Source organism: Callithrix jacchus, chromosome 21, assembly GCF_049354715.1.
Source record: "Callithrix jacchus isolate 240 chromosome 21, calJac240_pri, whole genome shotgun sequence".
Lineage (NCBI taxonomy): Eukaryota > Metazoa > Chordata > Mammalia > Primates > Cebidae > Callithrix > Callithrix jacchus.
Genome location: NC_133522.1, coordinates 51,572,569 through 51,600,042, shown reverse-complemented (window position 1 = coordinate 51,600,042; position 27,474 = coordinate 51,572,569). Strand labels below are relative to the sequence as shown.

Here is a 27,474-nt window from a genome sequence, read left to right as displayed (position 1 = left end):
GAAGAGTGAAAACCTTTATTTGGAAAAGTCGTTGACGTGGATACGGTTCAGAGAAAACACAGAAGGAGCAAAAATAACACGAACGTAGAAAGAGGGCCTCGGAGAAAACATCGAACACATCGCTATTGTGAGGAGAGGTTTGCGTTGTTTCTAGGAAGACACGGGCCTCTGTGGCACCATGGGGTTCTCAGTCCAGCCCCGGCCCCGGTCTCTGCGGGAGGCAGGAGCAGACGGGGTTAGCACCTTTAATCTCGAGGGTCTTGAGTGCAGCCACCGCCCCTGCGAGCGCTCTGAGTCGGGGTCAGTGCTGGTCAGCAGCAGCCCCCAGGGCTGTGGGCTGAGGTCCACGCTGGTCCCACAGGACCCTCAGGAGACAGGGCTGAGTGGCCGAGATCTGTGTCTACAACAGCCCCCGACCTTGGGGGTCGAGACAGAGTCCAGTGCTGCCATCAGCTGACAGGAGGAGCCTGCTTTGAGTTTACATGTAAATTAAATGTCAGGTGAGGAATTCTGCCGGGTTGGTGGGAAAAGCCAGCAATGGGGACAGAGGAGGGGGAGGCGGGTATGGCTCAGGCAGGTGGGAGGCAGCACAGATGCGTCAGGAAGGAGCGGGTGGGCAGAAGGCAGGGAGGGCGGGAGAGCGGGGCGAGGAGCCCAGGCAGACGCCAGCGCAGGGCTGAGACTCGTAGGGCGCTGCGCCAAGCGGGCACGCTGCATCCTGGCTTTCCAAGCTGTTCCTTCCAAACAAATCTAGTGAATCAGGCGGGTGGGGAAAATTCGCCTCCCATTTCACTGTTTAAGGATGGGTGGGAGGGTGGGAGGACAGGGTCTGGGCTGGCCTGCGGGCGGGCTAGCCCAGCGCCACCTTCCTGGAGACCGTCTGGTGGAAGACGCCACGGAGCAGGGCCTGGTAGTTGGGGACCCGGAACAGGTGGCGCTCGCCGTAGGCTACGTTGTACTCGGCCGTCTTGCCGCTGACCAGGACGCGGATGTGGGGCTCGTTCACCTGGCTGCCCACAACCACCACGAAGATCTCCACGCCTGCCTGCTGGGCCTCCTGCACTGCCTTCTCGATGGCTGCAGGCGTGGCGCCCTGCGAATTGCCGTCTGAGAAGAGCAGCAGCCTCTTCTTGGCAGTGCCAGATGAAGCCTCGCGGTAGAAGCGGGTCACGTAGGCCAGGGCGTCGTTGACGTCGGTGGCATCGTTGAAGAAGTCCATGGCGTCGATGCTGCTGGCCAGGGCCGTGTAGTTCTGCAGGAACTGCAGTGACGCCCGCTCCGGCCGCTGCTGGCCCGTGCCGCTGTACTGCACCACTGCCACCCGCACGTCGTGGTCCGGGTCCGTCCTGCCCGCCTCGAGGAAGCGCTCGGCCAGCCGCTTGGCGAAGTGCTTGGTGGTGTCAAAGTTGTGGCTGCCCACGCTGGCCGAGCCGTCCAGCAGGATGGTGATGTCAGCCGGGGAGGAGAATGTGACTGAGGGCAGGGCGGGCAGCATTAGCATGAGGCCGGGATGCAGCCGTGGGGGGCCGGCCGGCCGAAGGGAGTCCAAGCTCCCCAGAGGGCACCACATGTGGTGCTCACTCACTCTCCTCCCTAGGGCCCCTCCTCCCAGGCCCCCTTCCTCAGGAGAACCCTCCTTCTGGAGCCCCCTCCTGCTGGGGCTCCCTCCTTCCAGAGCTTCCTCTTATCGGGGCCCCCTGCAAGGCCTCTCCTCCCAGAGCCCCCTCCTCCCAGAGCCCCCAACCCAGCCATGGCACCCTCCTCCCCATGCACCCTCCTCCCCATGCACCCTGGCCACTGAGGTACTCACTAGGACAGGTATAATCTGGACACTTCTTGTCTGCAAAAGAGAAAAGCCGTGTAGCATGAGCCCACTGCCCCACCTGTAACCCCACAAGATGTCCCAGGACCTTGGCGGCCAAGCACAGGTGTGCCCATGCCCTGGAGGTCACAGGGAGCTGTGGGGAGGCCTCTGTGTGGGACAGAGCTCGCTGCTCCTGTCCTGGGCATCCTGTGCACACCTATGCAGATCTGGGCCGTGACATTCTTCAGGAAGGCATCCTCCAGCAGCTCTGCGTAGTTCTCCTTCACCAGTGAGATGCCTGGCCGGCCCTGGGAGGGTGCCAGGCCTTGGCAGGAAATGACGTTGAGCTGGTCGGAGCCCGGGACGAAGTCAAACACATCCTTGATGCCCACGGAGACCACCTACGGGGACAGACAGTGTCGGTGCGGCACACTCGCTCTGCCCTCCTCTCCCTGGGGAGAAGGCCACCCTGGCTTGCAGGGTGGCCGAGGTGGGGCAGGTGCAGCCTGGTGGTGGCCACCCCACCTGGATGCCAGGGCCGCAGAGCACATTGAGTGGCGTGGTGTCCCTCTGGGTGTCAGAGCGCCCGTCGGTGATGACCAGGGCAATGCGGCTGTGAGGACTGGGTGGCAGCAGCTGGTCCCGCGTGTACTGCAGCGCCTCTCCCGTGAAGGTGCCACCTGCCATCCACTGCAGGCTCTTGATGGCTCTGGACAGTGAAAGGCATGGGGGGCTTGTGGGACCTAGCCCTGCTGCGGTGCCAAGCCCACCTGAGATTGGGGTCAGGGCCCAGTCTCCCCAGGGATGGGCCGGCCCGCCATGGGGCCAGGGGTTGGGGTGAGGGGTGAGGGATGGGAAAGCCCTTGGAGACGCCACGCTCCTGGCTGTGTGGGGCACTCACTCCTTGAGTTCCTGCATGTTCCGGATGCCAGGGCTGCGCAGGCTCACGTGCTCCTGCATCTGGCTGTGGCTGTACTGCACCACACCCGCGGACGACTGCCCTGGCTCGAACTGTGGAACAGGCACAGGGTAAGCACGGGGCCTGCCCCAGGGTGTCTCTGTTGGCTGCGGGTGCCCAGAGGGTGGCATGGGCCCTGGGACCTGGGTCCCCTGCAAACCAATCCTCCTTGGTGGATGAACCCCCCTCCCGGGTTCCGTCCATGAGGGATACGCCCTGAAGCCACCCCCAGGACTCAGGACCCGCCCTTCAAGGAGGGGAGGAGGTGCCGTCTCTCATCCGAGGCACCTGTGTGGACTGTGCCAGCCTCGCCAGATGGAGCTGGGGGCCTGGATGGGCTGGCGCCTGCCTGGCATCCCCGTCATGAGCAGGGAAGTCACAGGGATGGATGCAGCTGCTCGGGGGGCTGGGGTCTGGTCCTGGCAGGGCTGGATGGCAGGGCCCGGGTGCACCTGGGCATGGCGGAGCTGGACAGGGAGAGGCCGCCTCACCTTGACCAGCTCGTCCCGGCTCAGCCTGTCAATGACCTTGACCACGAAGTCCTTGGCGATCTCGAAGTTCTGCAGGCCGATGCTCTCTGAACTGTCCAGCACGAAGAGGAGGTCGATGGGGCCGCACTTGCATTCTGCAGGTGAGGGTGGTGTCAGCAGAGCACGCCCCTCCCCTCCACCATCCAGGCCCCGCCCCTTCACTGCCCAGGCCCTGCCCACCCACCGCCCAGGCCCCGCCCCTTCACTGTCCAGGCCTCTCCCCTCCCCCTGCCCAGGCCCCTTCCCTCCACTGCCCAGTCCCCGCCCAGTCCCCGCCCCTCCACCGTTCTGGCCCCTCCTTGGCTGCCGTGTCCTCCCCTGACATGGTGGGGTCCTGCCTGGCTTGGCCCAGGATGAGCCCACCCCTCCCATGGCCCCTCCATCTGGTGGGCTGGTCAGGACTGGTCAGGGCTGGCCTCGCTTGGCCAGGATTGGCGTGGGGCCTGTGGGCCAGAACGATGGAGCCGGGACCCCCAACCCATTCCTGGTTATTTCGGTTAAGGGCGAAAGACTATGAGGCCCAGCCCAGCACCCAGGACCCTGCTGTCTTGGAGCGGGCCCCAGAGGGGGTGGGCAGGCGCAGGGAGCCACGGGCGGGGACCCGGGTGACACTCGCTATCCTGTGACATGCGTGGGACCCAGGCCTCGCTCTCTGCCCCCGGGAACCATTCTCTCAGGAGCTGGAGCGTGGGTCTCACCACAGCAAGCTGAGAAGAGAAAGTCAGTTAGACCAGTCAGGGCCGCGTCCCGTGCGTCAGAAAGACTCCTGCTCTCGGGGTGGCCTCCCCACCTCCCCGGCCACACTCCCCGCCTGATGCCAGGGCTCTCAGCCTGTGCGGGACCCAGGGACTGGGGGACTGGGGGTCTGGGGGTCTGGGGGGGCTTTAGAGGCCGGTAGGGGCTGGCTGAGGAGCCTCCTCCTTCACGGCTGTGCGCTGAGACCCCGGGGCTCCCAAGCAGCGGAGACCCCCCCTAAGAGTGGAGCCGCTGGGCTGGCGTCCCACTCTCCGTAAGGACAGTTTCTCTAAGTCGAGATACTCACAGCACATTTTCATGATGATGTCCAAAATCTCGCATTCCTGGGGAGGGAGAGATGAGGGTATTGAGACCATGGAGGGCCCCTCCCAGTGGGGGCTGCTGGCTCTCCAGGTCACCCTCCTGGGGCCCCCCATAGGGATGGGTTTAGGCAGGGAGTTCTTTGCAGGTGTGCCCAGCTCTGCCCACTACATGCTACTGGGCTGGACCCCTGACATGGTCACGAAGCAGCACCACCATGGGTCCCCTCACAGTCCTCACGGGTCCCCCATGGCTGTCACGTGTCCCCCCACCTGGTACCAGCTCTTCCACAACCCACCCCCACCTGTAAGCAGTGTCTACAGGAGCCTCCACGGACCCACACCCCAAGGGACAGAGGCCGCAGTGGTCACCCCCAGCGACGTTCACAGAGCCCCACTTACATCTGGCCCAGGTGGTCCTGGATGTCCTGGGGGCCCCTGTCCAAGAAACAGAGTAGAGGAGCTCTGAGGGTGAGGTGCCCACTGCACAAGCCCGCCCCCACCCTGTCCCCTCTCTATCCAACCCCACCCTGTCCCCTCCCTGCCCGTCCCCACCCTGTCCCCTCCCTACCCACCCCCACCCTGTCCCCTCCCTGCCTGTCCACACCCTGTCCCCTCCCTATCCACCCCCACCCTGTCCCCTCCCTGCCCACCCCGTCCCCCCGTGAGGGTTCCGTGAGGGCAGCTGACGCTTTGCACACTGGTGGTCTAGGCGGCCGTCCAAGGTGGGGCCCCATCCTGAGGACCCACTGTCTCCCTGGCCACCACCCCACCCTGGCACCACTGGCACTTCCTACCTGCCAAAGCCCTAACCTCCCAGATGACGTGCTCCCCAAAATTCCCTCCTGCTGCCTCCCACTCTCCCAACCTCTTCCAGCGTTCCCAAGCCCCAGCACCCAGGTCCCAACCACTGACCTGGGGGCCCTCGGGGCCACGGTACCCCTTCGCACCTTTGACTCCTCGGGGTGCAATGTCATTGTTCTGGGAGAAAACCGTGTTGTCTCAACAGACCGTGGACCGTCTGGGCATCTGCACACCGGCCCGGTCCACAGAGCGTCCAGCAGCTGGGCCCATGCAGCCCCCCGGCCGTGCCCATCCACTGCCCTCCGAGGGCCACCCCTCTGTGGCCCAGGCTGCCTTGGGGCCGGCCCTGCCCCTCATCCACACTTACATCATCTCCAGGGTCCCCGGCTTCCCCCTCATCCCCCTTGAGGCCTGGGTAGCCTTTCGTGCCCTGCAGGGACAGGAGAGTACTTGGGTTAACAAGGGTTTTATTTTCTTTTTAGGAAGACAAAATTTTAAAAGGAAAAAGAAGATAAGGCAGGCACTCTTCCCCCTCCTTCCTCCCTCCCTTCCCCCACACTCTTCCCCCTCCCTTCCCCAATTCTCTTCTCCCTCCCTTCCCCCACTCTCTTCCCCCTCCCTTCCCCCACTCTCTTCCCCCTCCCTTCCCCCACACTTTCCCCCCTCCTTTCCCCCACTCTCTTCCCCCTCCCTTCCCCAATTCTCTTCCCCTTCCCTTCCCCAATTCTCTTCCCCCTCCTTTTCTGCACACTCTTCCCCCTCCTTTTCCCCACCACACACATTTCCTTGGCTGGAGAAACTGGGTTCCAGAGTGGAATAGGGAGCCTGGGGCAGCCTCTGGGGCTGGGCCTGCCCTGCCCACCAGGGGATAATGCACCAGGGCCGTGTGGGGCCCCCACAGGCAGCACCCCAACGGGAGACTCACCGGGCCTTGGCCACCAGCCTGGGCTTCCTCTGGAGCCGATGCCGGCTGGGGCCGTGGCCACAGACAGTGGGGCAGCCATGGGTGCCTGTGTACCCCGTATCTTTGCTCGGGAGACCCTCTGCGCATGTATGTTCACATGTGTGTGTCCCTGTGACTGTGAAATGTGTGTACCCACGCTGAGGGTGTACTCACGTTTATCCCAGGAGGACCCCTGTTGCCCGGATAGCCCTGCCACAGAAAAGCATGGCAGTGATGCTGGGTTCTGATCGAGAGGGGAGGCCGTGAGGGGGGCTCATTGGAAGGGCCTGAGATGGCAGAATCCATCATAGAATTCCTAGGCCAACCCACCCACCCAAGACTGCCCAGCCCACCAAAGAGGGTACCGGAGGCAGCTTGGGGCATGTCCCTGTGGGCTCAGTGCCTGGGAACTTACGGGGAAGCCGGGGAAGCCCTCCGTGCCATTTCCAGGGGGGCCATCTTCACCCTAGGGGAGGAGAGGAGCTGTCACCGAGTGAATCACCTGGCCTGGGGTACCAGCTGGCCAGCAAAGGCCGGGAGCAGCACCCGCAGGCAGGGCCCCTGTCAGCCTGGATGCTGGCTCCCTGCCCTGGGACCACCCTGCTGCTCCCCATGGACCCTGGGACCTGGACCTCCAGGCAGGAGGGGCCCTTCGAAGCTGCCTCTGGCTCCGCTGCCGACTGTGGCCAGGAGCCAGTGATGCTGGGGCGCTCCCAGCCCAGTCAGGGGACCCCAGGCAACTTCATGGTGAGGGGCTGGGGCTCTCCAGGGCCCGAGCTGTTGGACACTCACCCTCTCGCCCATCAGCCCGGGGTCTCCAGGGGCCCCAGCAGGTCCTGGAGCTCCTCTGGCGCCCTGAGGAGGAAGAGGGAGGTATGAGGGGAGCAGGCTGAGACGTGGTGACCCTGGAGGGAAGCAGGGCCCTCCTGGGGCCGGGAGAGGACCCAACGGGAGCCAGGACACCCAGCGCCATGGAGTCCCCAGAGGGCGCAGGGCCAGCACCAGGCAGAGTGGCTTCTGGGACCCTCAGGCCTCCCTGGTGGGCATGGGTGGGTGGGGAGTGGGTCTCACCTCGGACCCTGGGGGGCCCTCATCTCCTCGGTAGCCTTTAGGTCCGATGGGGCCGGCCTCACCCTGTAGAGAGACAGATGTGGCACGTGGGACACAGGCCTCACACAGCCCCCAGGCCTGGGCCGCCCCTGACCCTGAGTTGAGGGCCTCAGGCCATGAGCCATCAGGGTCCCCAGGCTCAGGCCCTGGTCCCGTCAGCACACGGGGAGACAGGCCCACCCTTGGGTTTGACAAAGGGCCTGGGCACAAGTGTTGAAGCTTCTCCCAGGTGACTTCCGTGGGCACCTGGCTGGCTGGTGGGGTGAGGCTCCTGATTCCCAGGCTGTAGACCACCTGCCCCCCCGTCCCACCAGAGTGGCCCCAGACTGCCCTCCCTCACAGTCCTCTCTGGACTTGGCCTGGTCCCCGAGGCCCTTCCCCCAACAGGACTCTCTGTGGGCTGAGCCTGGACACCACTCGCCCTGCCCCCACCTGCAATTGAGGCTGCCTGCTGGGCTTCCCTGAGTCCCCACATCCCGTGAGGACCCCCTGTGAGGTCCATTTCCAGAGCTGGCCCCAGACCCCACCCTCGAGGGCCTGCTCCGTGGACAACTCCAGCAGAGTCCCTGCCCTTCAGAGTTGAGCCCAGGGGCCCCAAGCACTTCCCAGCGTGGGCGTGAGAAGGGAGTGGTGTGCACACGGCCACTGGCCTCCGGCCCTGCGGGACCCAGCCATGAGCTGGTCGAACGCCTGTCCCTGGGCCTGTGGTTGGGCTGATGCTTCCCAGTGGGGCCTTTCCCGGTGGTTCTGTCTCAAACGTTTACAGCTTCCCACTACCTGACGCGGCCCATTCTCCAGCCTGACCCGTGAGTCCACCAGGCAGACATCTAGTGTATTATATAGGTGGCATCTGGTGTACCGCTCTTTACCTCAGCTATGCAAGCGCCCAGCCCTGGCCGTGAGGCCCCCGCACCCCGCGTGCACCCAGCCCTGGCCGTGAGGCCCCCGCACCCCGTGTGCACCCAGCCCTGGCCGTGAGGCCCCCGCACCCCGCGTGCACCCAGCCCTGGCCGTGAGGCCCCCGCACCCCGCGTGCACCCAGCCCTGGCCCTGAGGCCCCCGCACCCCGCGTGCACCCAGCCCTGGCCCTGAGGCCCCCGCACCCCGCGTGCACCCAGCCCTGGCCGTGAGGCCCCCGCACCCCGCGTGCACCCAGCCCTGGCCGTGAGGCCCCCGCACCCCGCGTGCACCCAGCCCTGGCCCTGAGGCCCCCGCACCCCGCGTGCACCCAGCCCTGGCCGTGAGGCCCCCGCACCCCGCGTGCACCCAGCCCTGGCCCTGAGGCCCCCGCACCCCGCGTGCACCCAGCCCTGGCCCTGAGGCCCCCGCACCCCACGTGCACCCAGCCCTGGCTGTGAGGCCCCTGCACCCCGCGTGCCCATGCCTGGCAGCATCAGGATTGGACATTTAACTGGGGACTTTGCACAGGGGCCTCAAAGAAGCCCAGAACTCACCAAACTTGGGGTTCACAGGGCTTAGTCTGGTACCCTGAGACCCTGCCTTGGGAACATGAGCAGGGGGGCAGGAGGGAGGATGGAAAGGGGAGTATCCTGGGCCAGGTGAGTGGGAGGCAGGAGGCCTGGACCTCACCAATGTGCCCTGAAACACAGCACAGTCAGACCACAGCACAGACACCAGGAGAGAGCGGCAGCAGAGGCGGCTCACGGGGGCAGCTCCCAGGACCGCACTGAGGGCCCAGCCCCTTCTGGCATCCACAGGGCGATGGGGGACACAACCCCGAGCTGGGCTGTGTGGAGAGGAGGGGTAAGGCTGGCAAGGGCTGAGCAGGGAGAGTCCGGGAGGCCAGCCGGGAGCTCCAAAGCCACCTGTCTACACCCCCAAGCCCTGAAAGGCCCCAGGGAGGCTCCAGGTGAACAAGTGCCTGCCTTGGCCAGGCAACTGTGAGCAACGGGTTAGAGGGTGCCCTGGCCTCAGGCGTTGGGGGGAACTGCTCCCCAGATCCCTGGCACCGGACCAGCCAGTGCCTGTGCACCTCCCCCCACGGCACTGGAGGCTCTGGAGGCCCCGTGGCCAGCCTGCTTACAGGACATCCTCTCCTACCGCAGCTCTTGAGGGCTGCTTTGTTTTATCTTACAGTGACTATAAACCAGGAAGGGTGTGGCCAGAATTCTCCAGGCAGGTCCTGGCCTCTGAACGATCACTCCCACTGAGACTTTTGGCTCTGGGCTTCCTGCTGCCAAGGTCCTGAGCAGCCTCCGAGCCTGAAACCCAGCCCCAGGCCACCCTCTCTCCACAGCCTGCCACGGCTACTTGGCCACGTCCACTCACGGTGGCCTGCACTCGGCCCCGTTGGGGTGACCACACAACAGGTCAGCCTCGGGCTGGACACTGGCTGCAGCTCGAAGGGCAGAGAGGATCCGGGGCGGAGGCTGCGCACTTCCCCAGGAAGGTGTCAGGAGCCCTTTCTGCCCCTGCCACGAGGGGCACGCAGGACCAGGCAGACGAACGGCCCAGACCCCGCCTGCCAAGCCCTGCCGGATGCTAATCCGTGACTCAGCAGTTTTCAACAGCTGAGTAACACCTACAGGCATCACAAAAGCACGGTTTCACCTCGCACACAGAAACACAAGCGTGACTTGCACTGGGACGGCCTCTCCCACCTCCCTGGGTCTTAGGCCCTGTCTTGCTCAAGTGACTAGCGGCTCAGACAGCCGCCATGCCCAGGGTCTGGCCTTGTGCTCGGTGGATGGGCAGCTGCCCACGTGGGGCCGTAAGGTCAATTCATCCACAGAAGCAGACAAGCTTGGAGAGCACAGACTTGCTGTCACCGGGTGTGACCATGTGGAGGACTTCCTATCCATGAGGGACAGCAAGCCCCCAGACGAGGCAGAAAGGGCCCAGCCCAGCCTGTGGGCAGCACCACAGTGCGGCACCATCGAGGCAGTCTCCAGAAGGGGGAAGAGACAGAAGGCCTCGAGCTGTGCACAGCGATTCCACAGTCTCGGAGAAGGGAATTTAGCATGAAGTGAAAGTGCATTTTCAGGGGGAAGAGACAGAAGGCCTCGAGCTGTGCTCAGCGATTCCACAGTCTCGGAGAAGGGAATTTAGCACGAAGTGAAAGTGCATTTTCATCCCCGCACCCCGGAATTCTGAATGAGACGACAGTGCATTTTCATCCCTGCACCCCGGAATTCTGAATGAAAGTGCATTTTCATCCCTGCACCCCGGAATTCTGAATGAGATGAGAGTGCATTTTCATCCCTGCACCCCGGAATTCTGAATGAGACGACAGTGCATTTTCATCCCTGCACCCCGGAATTCTGAATGAAAGTGCATTTTCATCCCTGCACCCCGGAATTCTGAATGAGACGAGAGTGCATTTTCATCCCTGCACCCCGGAATTCTGAATGAGACGAGAGTGCATTTTCATCCTTGCACCCCAGAATTCTGAATGAAAGTGCATTTTCATCCCTGCACCCCAGAATTCTGAATGAAAGTGCATTTTCATCCCTGCACCCCAGAATTCTGAATGAAAGTGCATTTTCATCCCTGCACCCCGGAATTCTGAATGAAAGTTCATTTTCATCCCTGCACCCCAGAATTCTGAATGAAAGTGCATTTTCATCCCTGCACCCCAGAATTCTGAATAAAAGTGCATTTTCATCCCTGCACCCCGGAATTCTGAATGAAAGTGCATTTTCATCCCTGCACCCCGGAATTCTGAATGAAAGTGCATTTTCATCCCTGCACCCCAGAATTCTGAATGAAAGTGCATTTTCATCCCTGCACCCCAGAATTCTGAATGAAACTTCATTTTCATCCCTGCACCCCAGAATTCTGAATGAAAGTGCATTTTCATCCCTGCACCCCAGAATTCTGAATAAAAGTGCATTTTCATCCCTGCACCCCAGAATTCTGAATAAAAGTGCATTTTCATCCCTGTACCCCAGAATTCTGAAAGTGCATTTTCATCCCTGCACCCCGGAATTCTGAATGAAAGTGCATTTTCATCCCAGTACCCCAGAATTCTGAATGAAAGTGCATTTTCATCCCTGCACCCCGGAATTCTGAATGAAAGTGCATTTTCATCCCTGCACCCCGGAATTCTAAATGAAAGTGCATTTTCATCCCTGCACCCCAGAATTCTGAAAGTGCATTTTATCCCTGCACCCCTGAATTCTGAATGAAAGTGCATTTTCATCCCTGTACCCCAGAATTCTGAATGAAAGTGCATTTTCATCCCTGCACCCCAGAATTCTGAATAAAAGTGCATTTTCATCCCTGCACCCTAGAATTGTGAATGAAAGTGCATTTTATCCCTGCACCCCAGAATTCTGAATGAAAGTGCATTTTCATCCCTGCACCCTAGAATTGTGAATGAAAGTGCATTTTATCCCTGCACCCCAGAATTCTGAATGAAAGTGCATTTTCATCCCTGCACCCCAGAATTCTGAATAAAAGTGCATTTTCATCCCTGCACCCCAGAATTCTGAATGAGATGAGAGTGCATTTTCATCCCTACACCCTAGAATTCTGAATGAAAGTGCATTTTATCCCTGCACCCCAGAATTCTGAATGAAAGTGCATTTTCATCCCTGCACCCCAGAATTCTGAATGAAAGTGAATTTTCATCCCTGCACCCTGGAATTCTGGAAACTTCCATAGGCTCACACTCCTCAGTCTCCCTCCAGCCACAGTCATGCCTGGCTCCTGACCCAGAAACAAATGTTGACCAAGCCCCCACAGTGTCTCCCAGGGGATCAAGCACCTCTTCCCCACTGTGAGGCGCCCTTGCCCCAGACGGAGTCCCCAGGCGGTGCTCCTCCACCTGGGGCTGAGCATCTGAGGGTCATGCCCCTGGGGGCTGGGACTGCCCTCACCAATCTACACCCAGCCCGGCCCAGGCTTGCGCCTCACCCCACTGCAGCCGGCTCCCACGCAGGGACACCCCTGAGGTCTACAGGAAGGCAGACGCCCTCAAATGTAAATGAATAGTTCCCAGTGCGTGAGCTGCTGAAACACATCTACCTCCAAGACCCAAATGGGCCCACGCCCTCCAACCCCATAGGGCTTCCTACCGGGTCTCCGGGGATGCCAGTGGGCCCTTCTCGTCCCTGGTCGCCTTGCGGGCCAGCTTCCCCCTGGGGACAAACAAGCCGTGAGTGTGGGGCTGGGCCATCCTTGGGGAGGACAGCTGCCCGGACACACGTGTGGTTGTCTGCGTGGCTGCTGGCGTGGCTGGCTGTCTTCATTCAGGAGGCCGCCGCTCCTCCTGGGCCCCAGAGGCCTCCCTGCCTGCACCCCAGCTTCTCCAGTGAGCTCTGCTGACCTGGCAAGTCTCTGTAGCCACGGATTCGTGGCCCTCAGGGAAGCCAGAGCTGTGTCGCCAGCCCTTCCTCTGGGCTCTGCCTGGCCCTCTGTCTCATTTCCTGATCTCAGAGGGGTGGGTTTGGGAGGTGGTCTGAGTCATTAAGTCACATGACCCCTGCTTTGATGTGCCCCCAAACCCCCATGGGGGCTTTGTGCTTCTGGGAGCTCCCAAGAAGGGGTTCAGAAAGCCCCCGCCTCCCAAATCCCTATCCCTGTGTGGCTGCCCTGGCCGTGGCTCAGCTCCCCAGCCTTGCTGGAGCCCTGGCCAACTGTCAGAGTGCACGGGAGCTGCGTGTCCTGAGTCTCGGACAAGGAGGTACCCAGGGGCGCAGCCTTTGAGGCCTGGTGGCCCAGCCAGGCATATGGGGCATTCTCTCCTCCTCACTCTGCCTGCCAGGCCCTCACTGTCCCTGAGCCAGGTGGGACTGAGACACACCAAGTCTGCCAGCTGCCACGCCCCAGGTCACGTAACAGGAAGGAGAAAGGCCAGGTGCTTCTGCACCCCTAGGCTGGGCTGTGGGGTGGCCTGTCGAGGCCCACGGCCCGTGGAACTGAAGGTGGGAGGTGGCCCTGAGGCTGCCAGCATCTCGGCTCTGGGGCAGGGCGTCTCTGTCAATACTTCCCAAGCAGATGCCCTGCTGGCCTAGCTTCCCATCTGGGGTTCTGACCCAACTTCCTCACTCTGGCAATTTTAACAAAGAAAAATTATTCCAAAGAAGAACCAAAGCTTGGATGCAGAAAGGTGGACTCGGCCTGGTGGGAAGGTGGGCACCGGACCTGGAGGGCAGCACCTTCACGCCAAACAGGTCCCAGCATCAGGCTTCAGGGGCTGCCCTCCGGATGGTGTGGGAAGGGGTAGGTCGAGTCTGGGTGCCACGGGGACTTTGTGGCACATCCTGTGGCTCTGAAGGCCTGACCTGGCCACAGCATCTGCCGACCCGTGGGGTCCCGGGTCCAAGAACTATGACTCACAGCGTCTCCTCTTGGTCCCCGCGTGCCTGGGGTCCCCCGTGGTCCTCTCTCTCCAGGGCCGCCCTGAGTGGAGAGACACGGAGGGGAGAAGACTCAGCTACTGGAACTCACGCCCGGCTGGGGTGGGGCTGGAGGCCTGGCCCAGGTGACTCCCTCAGCAGGACCCCTGGGATGGGCCGTCCCTCCACCTCATGCCCTTTGGTTCCAGAGGCCGGAGTCTCCTGGTCCCCAGGTCCCACCCACTCCGAGACCGTGGGAAGGACCGAGCAAGCCGTGCTCTCCACAGAATGAAAACCAGCCGGAGAGCGGAGGTGAAAACCCACTTGGCTTGGACGGGAGCGCTGTGGATCTCATGGCTGGGAGGACCGACTGGGCCGTGGAGGCCATGCCCACAGCGACATGGTGAGGCCAACCGCACAGGCCGCCCTGCCCCACTCACCCGCTCCCCGGGGGCACCGTCAGGTCCTGGGTTCCCCTGGGAGGAAGAGGAAGAAAAGCCGGTGTTAGTCAGTCTGGTGCACCCCTGCGTTTGGTTTCGGGGCTGTGGAGAGACCCTGGGGAACTCACCTCGTCGCCCGCCTCTCCTTTCTCTCCTGGGGGACCAGGCTCTCCTGGCTCACCCTGTGGGGGACAAGGGTAGAAAGGTGGCTCCATCTCCCACACCCTCCCTGGCCCGTGCCCGGTGTCGGCGGGGGCTGTGCACATCCTCACCAGGTCTCCAGGTGGCCCTGAGCTCCCAGGTCTCCCTGCCTCCCCGTTGGCTCCAGGCTCGCCCTGAAGAAGATGGGGGGTCACACGCTTGTTCCAGTGGTTACATCCAGGGCCCTCACCCAGACTTCAGGCCGCTCTTGCTGACCAACAGCTTCCCTGCCCTGGACCCGCCGGCACCCCGAGCCACCACAGCCCTGCACTAAAACTCCTGGAAAGTTCCAGCCTTGTTCCCTATGAGGCCAGCTGAGGGCCAGCTTGTCTAAGGGGCAGGGCTTGGCTCCCGCTAGAGAAGCCACAGCTTTTCAGGCCGGGGAATTGGCAAACTCAAATCTAAGCCTGGAGGGTCATCTGGGAATGTAAAGATGAGATTCGGAAACTGCCTGCTGGGAGCAGGAGCTCCTTGTGGGAGCAGGTTTGGGGTGCGGTCAGCATTCACCCTCGTCTTCCCCAGCACCTCTGGTTTCATCAAAGAAACTCTGGAGAAAACACCAGCAACCACGGACTCAGCTCTAAGTCAGACTAGAAAGTTCCTTCTCCCGCCTCACGCTCTCGCCTTCTTGCAGCCACTCTCGGCCCATTCCCAGTTCTGATTTCCGCACGAACCGGGCCGTTCTGGGCTGCGACCTGCAGGCTGCAGGGGACGCGGTGGGGTCCCATCTGCGCAGAGCCAGCAGCAGGTGTGGGGACCAATGGCGGAGGCCTGAAGAACCCTGGGCTGCAGGGCAGGCCCCTGGCAGGAGCACCATGGCCGCCGTCCCACACTGGGCACTGTCCCCGCCGCTGTCGCCATGCTGTCCCCTGTCCCCGCCGCTGTCCCACACTGGGCACCGTCCCCGCCGCTGTCCCACACTGGGCACCGTCCCCGCCGCTGTCGCCGTGCTGTCCCCTGTCCCCGCCGCTGTCCCACACTGGGCACCGTCCCCGCCGCTGTCGCCATGCTGTCCCCTGTCCCCGCTGCTGTCGCCATGCTGTCCCCTGTCCCCGCCGCTGTCCCACACTGGGCACCGTCCCCGCCGCTGTCCCCACACTGGGCACCGTCCCTGCCGCTGTCCTCACACTGGGCACCGTCCCTGCCGCTGTCCTCACACTGGGCACCGTCCCCGCCGCTGTCCCCACACTGGGCACTGTCCCCGCTGCTGTCCCCACACTGGGCACCGTCCCCACCGCTGTCCCCACACTGTCTCCTTTCCCTGCCGCTGTTCCCACGCTGTCCCCTGTCCCCATGCTGGGCACCGTCCCCGCCGCTGTCCCCACGCTGTCCCCTTTCCCTGCCACTGTCCCCACACTGGGCACTGTCCTCGCCGGTCCCCTGCCTGCCTCCAGCCTCTGCCAGCTCCTCCCTTCCGAGGCTGCATGGGCGGCCGAGCTGCTCAGACCAGGGCTTGCTTCCAGGAGCGGTCTCCAACTCAGCGCTTGGCCACAGTGAAGGCCACGCCTTTCGGGGGCCAAGAGTCACTCACCTTTTCTCCTTTCAGCCCAAAGGCACCGGGGTCTCCCTTGGGGCCGGGGGGTCCTTGAATGCCCTGGAGAGAAGAGGGCAGCATGAGGCCGCCATGGCAGCCCTTGGCAGCAGCCCAGATAGAAGTCGAAAGTGAGTCTGCACGCGGGCGGCCTAGAGCACCAGCCTCAGAACTCCAGCGAGAGGAAGTAAGCGACTTACGTCAAACCCGGGCGAGCCCTTGCAGCCTGGCAGGCCTGGGTACCCCGTCTCCCCCTGGAGAGAGGAAGAAAACCACAAAGTCTGATGGCCAAGTGGGTGAGCAGGTAGGTCCCGTCGGCCTTTGCGGCTGTGGCTCCTCCACGCCCTCCCTGGAAAGCCCCACCTGGCAGACGCTCCTGCTGGTGTCACCTTCACGTGTCCACACCAATTCCCCCTGGCCCTCCCGCAAGGTCACCCCCACCCCATCTGTCCCCACCCCTCCCCAGGTCACCCTCACCCTATCCCTCCCCACCCTTCTCCAGGTCACCCCCACCCCATCCCCCCCCACCCTCCCCAGGTCACCCCCACCCCATCCGTCCCCGCCCCTCCCCAGGTCACCCCCACCCCATCCCTCCCCGCCCTCCCCAGGTCACCCTCACCCCCTCACCCCGTCACTCTGCACCCTTCTCCAGGTCACCCCACCCCGTCCCTCCCCACCCTCCCCAGGTCACCCCCACCCCATCCCTCCCCACCTTCCCCAGGTCACCCTTACCCGGTCCCTCCCCGCCCTCCCCAGGTCACCATCACCCTGTCCCTCTTCACCCTCCCCAGGTCACCCTCACCCCGTCCTTCCCCACCCTCCCGCGTCACCTTCACGCCATCCACCCCGTCGATGCCACGCTTGCCCTTCTCTCCCTGTAAGGCAGGAAAATGATGGCAGGTCAGATGCCGGTCAGATGTGCCGGCGTGGAGGCAGAACTTCCTGTCCCAGAAACCCACACTCACCTTGTAGCCCTTTGGTCCCCTGGAGCCCTGCGGAGACAGGAAGTGGGTGTGAGGGAGTGTTTGGGGCAAGGAGGACAGAGTTGCTTAGGCCCACTCGAGGCAGGAGCTGCCCTGGACTACAGGGGCCCCCAGCCTGAGGACGCACCATCACTCAGGTCGGGGGCCACTCTGGAGAGGATAACTGCCCATGGGACCCCAGCTCTGGAGAAGGTAACCCCTGTAGGACCCCCGCTCTGGAGAGGGTAAAGCCCATAGGACCCCCCTCTGGAGAGGGTAATGCCCGTGGGACCCCTCCTCTGGGGTGGGTGGAGGTGATAGGTGCCCTTGCTGGGCGCCCGGATGGTGGTCCTTGTCCATCCTTCCAGACAGAGGGGACGGTGGTGGGGTGGAGCGGGTCTGCGGCACGTGGTCTCCCGTCGAGGTTACTGTCTGCGCCCAAACCCGAGGTTCAGTCTCACCTTCTCCCCGCGGCTCCCTTTTTCTCCCTACACACCCAGCAGAAGAGGAAGAGGAAGGCATCATTAGTGCTGCTCAGGGCTGAGGGCGCCACCGGGCCTGGGCCAGGAAAGCGGGGCACGCACCTTCATCCCCTGGTATCCAACAGGTCCGAGGTCTCCGGGTCTTCCCTGGAACACAGGAGATGGTGAGACTCCCTGGAGGGGGAGGCGTCCCGCCCAGCCCCACACCCCTCCCTCCAGCCCAGGCCTTGTCAGCCTGAGATGGAGCAGCCCTGAGGCATGGCCCCGTGGTGTAGGGGGGCTCCGAGGCGGAGCTGGGGGCGAGGGGAGGTCTGTGGATGGGATCTGAGGCTGGAAACAGTGCCGCCCTGACCACCTCGGCCCCTCCCACCCGGCCCCTCCCTGGTGCTGTGTGGAAGGATGGCTGGGCTGGGCACCCCCAGGCTCTCTCCCACCCATGAGAAATGGGCATTCAGAAGCATGCCACTCTTCCGGAAGCTTCTGAGGCTCAGTCCTTCCCCCACCTCCAGCTTCTTAGCACCCGCACCCACAGTCAGGCACTCACAGGATCTCCAGCTTCTCCCTTCTCTCCTGGGAGCCCTGGCTTGCCTCGTTCTCCCTGGAACACAAAACAGGTCAAGGTTCAGAGCAGTCCCGTTTCTTTCTAAGAAGCTGGCTCATGAAACAGGTTTTTAAAAAGACACTTCATCCAGCCTTAGGGGATCCTAGGGCTTCCAGGCGGCTTCCCCGCCACTCCTGGTCACCCTGGGTCTGGGAGTGCCACCCCGCACGCCAGCCCCGCCTCCGTTCCTGTCTGCGCGGCTTTGTGGACCCCCAGGCACAGAAGGTTCACTGCTCGATCCTGGACGTGGCCATGGGACTCAGGGGCCCACAGTTGCTGGGTCTGATGGTTTTTAGGAGAAGCCAGAAATCTGAGGTCCCTGAGCCGCCTCAGGGCAAGTTGTAAATATCGGCAGCAAATTCTAATGTTCAAGGTCGTCCTGTGTGAGCCCCATATAACCAGGAACCCCACGTTCTCACCCTCTGAACCCCAGAAAGGTCCTCCTGAGCAGAGAGCGGCTGAGGGCAGGGTGGGCAGAGATGCCCTCATAAGCCCCCAAAAGCCCCCAGCGCCCCCTGCACAGGCCAGGATCTGCCACCTGGACCCTCCCGCTGGACTCGGGGGGTCCAGGAGCCTTCGGTCCTGCCACTCCCAGGCCCTGAGATGCAGGGACACCCCCACACAGGAGGTGGAGGAGCGACCACTCACCTCGAAGCCGGGGTCACCCCGGGGCCCCGGAGGTCCTCTTGCAGGCTGCAAGGCAGAGGGGACAATCAGCCTGGACCCCAGACTCAGCTTCCCAGGGTGCAGGGCATGGGGTCAGGGTGGCCACACTCACCTGGCACTCGAAGGAGCAACACTGTGGAGGGAAGGGTGGAGACAGGTCAGTGGGTAAGCCACGAACACGTGGCTGGGACACGCAGGGGGACACACATCCCAGTCCACTGGGGGACACATGTCCCAGCACACGGGTGGACACACAGGCGGACAAGTGACCAGAAAACATGGGTGGATGTGTGGGTGGACATCAGGGGGACATGCATCCCCAGCACACGGGTGGACAAGTGACTGGGAAACATGGGTGGACACACAGGGTACACGCGTCCTGGACACACGGGTGGATGTGTGGGTGGACGTCAGGGGGACATGCATCATGGATACACAGGTGGACACATGGGTGGACACACAGGGGACACGTGTCCTGGACACACGGGTGGACGTGTAGGTGGACATCAGGGGGACATGCATCCCCAGCACATGGGCGGACATGTGACTAGGAAACATGGGTGGACACACAGGGGACATGCGTTCTGGACACACGGGTGGACGTGTGTGTGGACATGTAGGAAGACTCATGGCTGGGGGTTGGCCAGGAGGGCTCTTACCACTTGCTCCACATTATTTTTCTGTAAAGAGAAAGGGAAACGTAGAATTACTTTCCACCTGGGGCCACTGAGGGCCTCCCTGGCTCCCGGGCGGGGTCCTCACGATCATGTCCACGATGGTGTCGATGGTCTGGCTAATGGCCTCCTCTGCGTCACGGCTCTGGCCCCAGTCAGCTGCTGTGAAGTTTCGCCGGTACGTGTGGTCTGTGGCGATGATGCTGAGGCGCGGCTCCTGTGGGCAACGTGCAGAGTGGGCTGAGCAGGGCTGGACCCCTGACGACCGGGACCCCGCCCACAGGGCCAGAGGGGAGCCTGGGCCAGGGTGCTCTGGCTCCTTGGCAGGAGGGGCTGGCTTCTCAGGAGCAAGGGTGGCCCACTGCAGGGCCCACACCCTCCCAGGGACAAAAAGACAGTGCCGGCCGCCTGGAGTGGGTGGCTTGCAGCCACTCTGTGAGCTTGGGGACATCTGTGGGGTGGGCGGGGCTTACCAGGTGGTCAGGAGTGATGGCCACCGAGAACACTTTGATGCCCAGGTGCTTGGCCTCATTCACAGCATCCTCCAGCCCCCCGCATGGCTCCTTGTAGCCCTCCAGCGGGTGCCCGTCGGTCACCACAATCAGGTACTTGTTCTCCTTCAGGTGGGAGCCCCTGGAAGGGACAGGGCACTATGAGACTCAGGACCAGGTGACGGGCAAGGGAGCAGGAGGGAGACCCAAGCCCCTCTGGGGGTGCTGGGCCCTGTCTCATCGGAGGAGCTGTTTCTCTGCCGACGCGGCTATAGGTGGCCTCACTGAAAAGAACATCACTGGGAAATGATGCTCTGTGGGTCTCACTTCTCAAAACTGCTTTGGAAAATTCACACCATCCTGGGACAGGTGGACATGACCCCAAAAGAGGCTCGGTGCCTGGGGTGCCCTGGGCGCAAAACCACCGACCAGTTGCTGAGGGGGCAGGGAGTGTGCCCCTCCCTGAGACGCCTGCCTCGTTCTACCCACAAGCTGCCTAAACTCAAGGCAGCTCGGCCATTTGGGGCTTCTGCAGGAAATGGGCATGATGAGCAGGAGCAACCCCAGAGGGCCCCAAATACAGCCCCAGAGAGGGAAGTGGGCGTGGAAGGAGCGAGGCAGCATCAGGGCAGTAGGACGGGCTCTGGGGACACTGCATCTGGGCCCGGAGGGCGAGCTCATTTAAGCTGAGTCGTGTCTGTCTGTGGCTTCCACTTGGGGCCGCACACACCCCCTGCAGATGGCACGAGACCTGGCTCCCCTGGTGACTCCAAGCTTGGCACCAGCTTGGAGGGAGGTGGGCACAGCCTTTGGAAAGGGGGCGCCCAGCCCACGCTGGCAGTGTGGCCTCTGAGACCAACCTTGGGGATACCGTCCGAGACCATCCTCGCTGGATGGGGCAGCCTTGGAGCCCCCCAATGAGATCCTGCGGCCTCGGGAGGGGCTGGGTGTGGGGAGGCCACGTTCCCCTCCGGAGACTCTGGGGCTGCGGCCCCGCCATCCCCACAGCTGGATGACACTGAGATGGAGGAAACCCCTCCGTCCAGAAAAACCCCGAGAGAGCAGAAGAAATTCAGCCCGTGTTTCCAGGTAATGGGACCTAGTCTCAGTGCTCCTAACCCTCCTGGTACTGATGCTGCGGGGAAGGCCACCGTAGCCCGTGTCTCCATCTCCCCGTCCCTCTGTCTCTATCTCTGGTCTCTCTATCTCTCTGCCTGTTTCTTTCTCTGTCTCTGTCTCTGCTTCTCTCTGTCTCTCTGCCTCTTTGTCTCTCTTTTGCTATCTCTTTCTCTCTGTTTCTCTGTCTCTGTGTCTCTTCATCTCTGTCTGTCTCTGCCTGCCTGACTCTGTCCCTCTGTTTATCTCTGTGTCTCTCTGTTTCTGTCTCTCTGTCTCTGTCCCTCTCTGTGTCTGCTTCTCTGTCACTCTGCCTCTGTCTCTGTTTCTGTCTCTCTGTCTGTCTCTCTCTGTCTGTGTCTGTCTCTGTCTCTTTCCTGCCCACAAAGTGGGTCAGGGAGGCCGTGCAGCCTCCCAGAGGACACAGAGGCTGCAGCTGAATCCCCAGCCCAGGCTGGGTCCCCGTGTGAGAGCGGCGTGGGCAGGAGCTGGGGCCACTCACCCCACGAGGAGCTGCTCCAGCCCCTTCTTGATGGCGCAGTCGGTGTAGGTGCCCTTCCCGAAGTACTTGACGGCGTCCACACTGCTCTTGAGGGAGTCGCGGCCGCCGGGCATGCGCGTGAGGCCCTGGATGATCTCCACCTCGTCGCTGTAGTGCAGCGCGCCCGCGTTCCACACCAGGTTCCGGTCACAGCGGTAGTACCTGCCAGGAGCAGGCGCAGCGGGTGTGAGGCGGGAGGCCCCTCATGCCACCATCACCCGTCCCAGGGCACGCTGTCACCCGGATAGACAGGCCGCCCATCCTGGCCGTGGCTGACCCACTGCTGGACTTGCCCTGTGGGCCTGAGGCTGGCCCTCCCGGGAGGCTGGGCAGGTGGATGTGGCCAGCAAGTGGCCTGTGCCCCAATCCCTCGGGCCCTCTGTGCCCCAATCCCTCGGGCCCTCAGACCAGGAGCCCTGAGCGTGTGGCCCCGCTGGGACAGGGTCCTGGGGCCTGCAGTGGGCAGCATGGCAGTGGGGGAGGGGGCGCCCGGGTGGGTCTGAGCAGCCCCCTCTGCCCCCTCTCTGTCCTCTGTCCCCGTGGGAGCCTCTGTTCCCGCATTTCAGCCTCGGTCACCTCGGCCCCACTGCCAGCAGGCCCATCTCAAACCCGCTCACTCTGGAGGCACCTGGAGGGGCTCTGGCCAGGGCAGTCCTTTTCCTCCTTAGAGGGGAGGTTGAAGCCGACACCACCAGGGTACCCTGGGTCCCCCCAAGAGGCCCAGAAGAGCGGGCTGCCTCCACCCCACCCACCCACACACCCATGCAGCAGACAGAGTCAGACAGAGTGACTGAGGCTCCTGCAGGAATGGCAGTGGCAGCAACATGGGCATGACTAACCCCCACTCCACAGGTGGGAAACTGAGGCATGGGGCGCCTAAGCAAAGGCAGCGAGGGCACATTGGGGGATGCTGGGCCACGTGACTGCCCCCCCACAGTGCCACCACAGCTGCCCCCACCTCCCAGGGATGGACATTTCCACTACACTCAGGGTTTCCGGTCCCAGTGGCTCCTCCTGGGCACAGAGGGGGCTGAGGGTCCACCCTGGTGTTACCGGTGGCCTCTGACTGGGCCCCTTCTGGTGGGCGGGGGACTCGTGCCAGGGCCAGTCAGCAGGGTCGGGGAAGACTGGGGGTCTTTCGCTGGCTGAGCTGTCACGTGGGGGAGGCCCGTTCTCCATGCCCCACCCCCACCACCCTGTGCCCCCACAGTAGGGACCCCCCTCTCTGCCTCCCCCACCTGTCCTTGGCCACAGATGTGGGTGTAGGAACGAGGGGCAGAGTGTGCCATGTCCCAAGCGCAGAACCAAGCCTGGGGCCCCCAGGGTTCAGAGTGACACCCTCCTGGCCCGAGTCCGGGACCTTCAGAACACAGGGTTCAGGGCCCGCAGAGGCTCCCGCTGTCCACAGAATGACCAGGGTTCAGGTGGTGAGTATGAGGCTCCCGGTGCCAGGCAGGACTGCGCACCCTGAGCCCTCCCGGTTGGCCTGTAGGCCCTCTGTTCCGGAAGCCCAGTCTCTGTCACCTTGGGCCCCCTGGCCAGGTGCCACTCCCCCTCAAGCAGGCCCATCTCAAACCAGCTCACTCTGGAGGCGCCGAGAGGGGCTCTGGCCACGGCAGCACTCGCCCTTCTTAGAGGGGAGGTTGAGGCCGACGCCACCCGTGGTCCCCTGGCCCCCCCTCCAAGGGCCCAGAAGCACAAGAGGAAGCTCGAGGCGCAGCCCCTACCTGTCCCTCAGGTTGTCGATGAAGCGCTTGGTGAAGGACTTGACCTTGTCCACCAGGGCCCCGTAGGGCTTCAGCCTCAGGGCCACGCTCTCAGACGTGTCCAGCACAAAGAACAGGTCCACGGGGCAGTCTGGCCAGAGACAGAGGAGAGGGGCCTCTGCACTCTCTGCCCGTTCCGGGAGCCTCTGCGGGGCCTGCTCTCCCGGCCCACCCTCAGCGCAGAGCCCCAGGCCTGGAGAGGCTCCCCTGGAAAAGGCAGCAGGAGTCTCCCTCGGTGGGGACAGCGTGGAGTGAGAGACCCCGGATGGCTCCTGCGCCCCGAAGGGCAGGGTGTCCCTGCAGGGACTGGACAAATGAGACCTCACGTGAGGCCTCTGGCTGGATTTAGAAGTCGCAGAGGCATGACTTACTCTAGAACAGGGGCTGTGGCCTGGAGTCACCGCTGGGTGAGGATTCAGGGCCGGGTGAGGGGTCAGACGGACTCACAGCTGGACGGTGTTCCCAGTGGGGGAGCTGACTCAGCTCGAACCATCTCCGCCTTGAAGGGAGCCCCTGCCGGGCTGCCTGCCGTCCATCCCCCCCAAGAATGTGGACCCCCTAGGGGCCCCGACTGAGGCTTCGTGGGGCAGCAGCTGCGCTAAGCCGGGAGTGGGGCTCTGGGACTCAAGGGCCCCAGTCTGCAGTTCCATGGTCAGAAGGGACCCTGTGCATCTGGCCCGGGCGGGCAGCAAAGAGCCAGGAGTCGGGAGCCCCAGCCCCAGCCCCCACTCACCCTGGAAGGCGACTGCTTTTGGGGACTCGGGCTCGTCCTGTGCGGCCACCCAGCAGGCCTGCAGCAGCAGGGGCAGCAGAGTGCGGGCCGCCCTCATGTCTCCGGCCTGCGGTCACCACACGGTGTGACCAGGGCAGGGTGGGTGCCGACGGCGACAGGAGTCCAGGCTGAGTTCTGCTCCCAGCCAGAGTGAGAGCGGAGGACGGAGGACGGGAGGGGCGGGAGGGAGGGCAGGGCGTGGCGAGGAGGGGCTGGCCCAGTGAGTCACAGCCTCCCTGCTGGGGTCTCTCCCTCCAGATCCGTCTTCGCTAGGAAAAGTCAGTCTCCAGCGGCAGCTCTGAGCCCAGGAAGGACCCCGCCGGCTGGGGGAGGGCAGGTCCCTGCAGTTCTCCAGTTCCTGCGTCAGGGAGGACCGGACTACAGCCTGGCGGATTAAAAGTCTGAAAACCAAAGAGTTTCCTTGAAACATTGTGTGGTTGTTTCCAATCGAACCTGGAACTCAGACCTGCCGGGCTCCCTCTCCCCACCCACCGCTTTCTACAGGACCTCCTGGCCTGCTGGAAATCCACTGCTTCATCAGATCTCCAAGTTATTTTTCATGTAAATATTCCTTCACAAATATGTATTTGCCAAAGATATTTCAATTTGTACTATGGGAAAGCAATTGTGCATAATAACGTTGTTATATATGCCGTGTGTGCGTGTGTGCTGCCTGTGCGTGTGTGTGCTGTGTGTGTGTGCGTATGTGCCGTGTGTGCGTGCGTGTGTGCTGTGTGTACGTGTGTGTGTGCCGTGTGCGTGTGTGTGCCGCGCGTATGTGCTGCATGTGCGTGTGTGTGCATGTGTGTGCTGCGTGTGTGCACGTGTGTGCCGTGTGTGTGTGTGCGCGCGAGTGTGTGTGTGTGTGTGTGTGTGTGTGTGTATGGAGGGAGACAGAGGGAGGGAGGGAAGGTGGGAGGGAGCCAGAGACACAGGCCGTCCCTGATGTCACCAGGGAAGAAGGGGGGTGGGCTCCAGATGTGGCCAGAGGAATCCCTGCCCCACAGAAGGTTCCAGAAGAGTTTCCCAGAGCTGGAGCTGTTGACACTTGCCTAAGATCAGCCTAAATGCCTTATAATTTTAAAACATACACACACTGTGCGTACCAAAAACCATATTAAAGAAACGTTTGAGAAAACCTTTAAAATTCACAGTGACTGTTCTTGGATCCCTTCAGTATTTTCCCAACAAGCACTTTATAGAAGTTGTAAACAACCTGTTCTTCTCATCATTATTATTCTTTGAGACGGGGTCTCACTCTGTCATCCAGGCTGGAATGCTGTGGCCTCACCCCAGCTCACTGCAGCCTCCATCTCTGGGCCCCAGTGATCCCGCCACCTCAGCCTCCCGAGTAGCTGGCATGCACCAACATGCCCAGCTGTTTTTTTGTGTTTTGTAGAAATGGTGGTCTCATGATGTTGTCCAGACTGGTCTCAAACTCCTGGACTCAGGTGGTGCTTCTGCCTCGGCCTCCCAAAGTGCTGGGATTACAGGCGCCAGCTGCCGTGCTGGCCTTGCACAGTTACTGTACCGGCAATTTTACCTGCCACTGATACCATCCACACTGTGGCTGTGGGTACCACCTGCTTCAAGGTGCTGCCCCAGCCTCTGGGCTCCTGCTCCCCCATCTGAGCTGTTTTATCTGCAAGGAGCGTTTGCTGATTCGGGAAAAGAAACGGGAACACTGTGTAAAAAACACGGAGAACTGGAGAACCCCGAGAACCCGGAGAACCCCGAGAACCCTGCATAAGAAACGGGAACATTGTGTAAAAAACACGGAGAACCGGAGAACCCCGAGAACCCGGAGAACCCCGAGAACCCCGCATAAGAAATGGAAACACTGTGTAAAAAACACGGAGAACTGGAGAACCCCGAGAACCCGGAGAACCCCGAGAACCCTGCATAAGAAACGGGAACATTGTGTAAAAAACACGGAGAACCGGAGAACCCCGAGAACCCGGAGAACCCCGAGAACCCCGCATAAGAAATGGAAACACTGTGTAAAAAACACGGAGAACTGGAGAACCCCGAGAACCCAGAGAACCCTGAGAACCCGAAGAACATGGAGAATCCGGAGAACCCTGAGAACCCCGCATAAGAAACGGGAACATTGTGTAAAAAACACGGAGAACCGGAGAACCCCGAGAACCCGGAGAACCCCGAGAACCCCAAGAACACGGAGAACCCCGAGAACCCCGCATAAGAAACGGGAACACTGTGTAAGCAAACGCGGAGAACCCGGAGAACCCCGGGAACCCCGAGAACCCTGCATTCCCTGCACGAGGGCCCCACCACAGGTGTGCAGCATAGGTGGCTGACACCCAGTCTGTAAAACGGAAGAACTGCAGACCCCCCGTCACACAGGACAGACGCACGGGGCCCAGCGGCCGACGACGTGCTTAGCCATGCAGAGCTGGTTTTCCTCAGTCCGTTCACAGAATGCCATCGGCTCTGCGGGCGCCCACTCCACCGGGGGCTGCGTGTGAGCTGTGGAGGCGGCCTGGCAATGCCACCCACACCCTGGCTGCAGCACCCTGAGCTCCTGGGCCCCACACTTCTCCCAGGCAGGGCCCAGAGGCGCCTCTGCCACACGGGAGCTCTGTAATGATGGCTGAAAATAAACTTGATTTATCCTCTTACGAAGAAGATACATGTTCGTCACAGCGCATTTTTAAAAATCGTGAAGCAACATCTGCTTTCACTACCCAGCCGGATTCAGAGCTGATACTTCTGTGTGTTTCTGCTGTGAGCATTTTTTAGATGGAATTTTGCTCTTGTCACCAGGCTGGAGTGCAGTGGTGGGATCTCAGCTCACTGAAACCTCCACCTCCTGGGTTCAAGCGATCCTCCTGCCTCAGCCTCCTGAGCAGCTGGGACTACAGGTGCACACCACACCCGGCTAAGTTTTGTGTTTTTAGTAGAGACGGGGCTTCACCATGTTGACCAGGATGGTCTTGAACTCCTGACCTCATGATCCACCCGCCTTGGTCTCCCCAAGTGCTGGGACTGCAGGCGTGAGCTCCCTGGCCTGGTTTGTATCCCTCTACACACTTTCATCAGGGATCTTTCCAGGTTGTATGTGATGCTCTGACTTGGGGAGAATATGAAAAACACAGAAAGCATGAAAATAGAACATCCTGAATCCCAGTCTTGGTTGAGCTGACAGTTGTCATGGGTGGATTTCCACACCCCCGCCCTGCCCACACCAGGGGCGCCCCCTCAGCTCCCTTCTCCTCTCCCCTCTCCCTCCTCTCCCCGGTCCCTATCCCCTGCTCCCTCTTCATCCCTCCTCTCCCCTTCCCTCCTCTCTCCTGAGGTTGCCCAGGTGTTTTTGGCACATGTCCACCCCCAGCCCCTTCCAGGCTGTCCCTGCAGGAGATTCTGCTCCCATGCACTCCCCTCTGGAGCCCAGCCTGCTTCAGGATCCCAGAAAGCCCAGAGCTGGGAAAACGCTGCCCTGGGGGGCCTCCCAGAGAGCTGGACTGAGGGTCTGGCTGGACAGGGCTCTGCAGCCCCACCTGTGTGTGTAGGGGGAGGTAAACGCACTGCAGAGGTGGGGAAAAGGGGCAAGCCACAACCCCTTCTGCAGCCTGGGTGTCCCCTTTCTCAGGCCTGCTGGCCCTTCCGCAAATGGGGACTCTGGGCCCAGTGGGGTCCCTTGTCTGAGATCCCAGAAGCAGCTGCGGGGAGCAGGTCTTTACCCCACTGCCCATCGTCCACAGCCC

The 27,474-nt window shown here is 62.2% G+C and overlaps 1 protein-coding gene and 1 long non-coding RNA gene across 2 annotated transcripts; one reads left to right on the top strand and one right to left on the bottom strand.

Moving 5' to 3' along the window:
- COL6A1 (collagen type VI alpha 1 chain) lies at positions 1-23,901 on the bottom strand. The gene is made up of 35 exons (XM_035282874.3): positions 23,711-23,901; positions 22,939-23,068; positions 21,173-21,373; positions 19,537-19,696; positions 19,152-19,280; positions 19,049-19,069; positions 18,502-18,522; positions 18,372-18,416; positions 17,667-17,720; positions 17,225-17,269; positions 17,102-17,128; positions 16,644-16,670; positions 16,509-16,553; positions 15,879-15,932; positions 15,679-15,741; positions 14,219-14,281; positions 14,075-14,128; positions 13,947-13,982; positions 13,508-13,570; positions 12,244-12,306; positions 7,166-7,228; positions 6,887-6,949; positions 6,510-6,560; positions 6,269-6,304; positions 5,519-5,581; positions 5,263-5,328; positions 4,750-4,785; positions 4,335-4,371; positions 3,991-3,999; positions 3,254-3,387; positions 2,706-2,815; positions 2,330-2,513; positions 2,022-2,205; positions 1,811-1,840; positions 1-1,473 (listed from the first exon to the last, which is right to left on the bottom strand). The coding sequence occupies exons 1-35, from the start codon at positions 23,805-23,807 to the stop codon at positions 851-853; spliced, it is 3,087 nt and encodes a 1,028-aa protein (XP_035138765.3). The 5' UTR covers positions 23,808-23,901; the 3' UTR covers positions 1-850.
- Positions 23,902-24,011: 110 nt separating this feature from the next.
- LOC144580672 (uncharacterized) lies at positions 24,012-26,882 on the top strand. Its single transcript, XR_013530633.1, has 2 exons — positions 24,012-24,310; positions 25,149-26,882. It is a non-coding gene; the product is annotated as an uncharacterized LOC144580672 (long non-coding RNA).
- The last annotated feature ends 592 nt before the right edge of the window (positions 26,883-27,474 follow it).

What these genes read in the sequence shown, in the direction of transcription:
- COL6A1 (XM_035282874.3), bottom strand. Translation starts at nt 23,807, where the DNA reads ATGAGGGCGGCCCGCACTCTGCTGCCCCTGCTGCTGCAGGCCTGCTGG. An exon ending in ACGGTGCCCCCGGGGAGCGG is followed by an intron (nt 13,571 to 13,946) that starts GTGAGTGGGGCA and finishes CTCTCCACTCAG; the next exon opens with GGCGGCCCTGGAGAGAGAGG. An exon ending in AACATGCAGGAACTCAAGGA is followed by an intron (nt 2,514 to 2,705) that starts GTGAGTGCCCCA and finishes TTCACTGTCCAG; the next exon opens with AGCCATCAAGAGCCTGCAGT.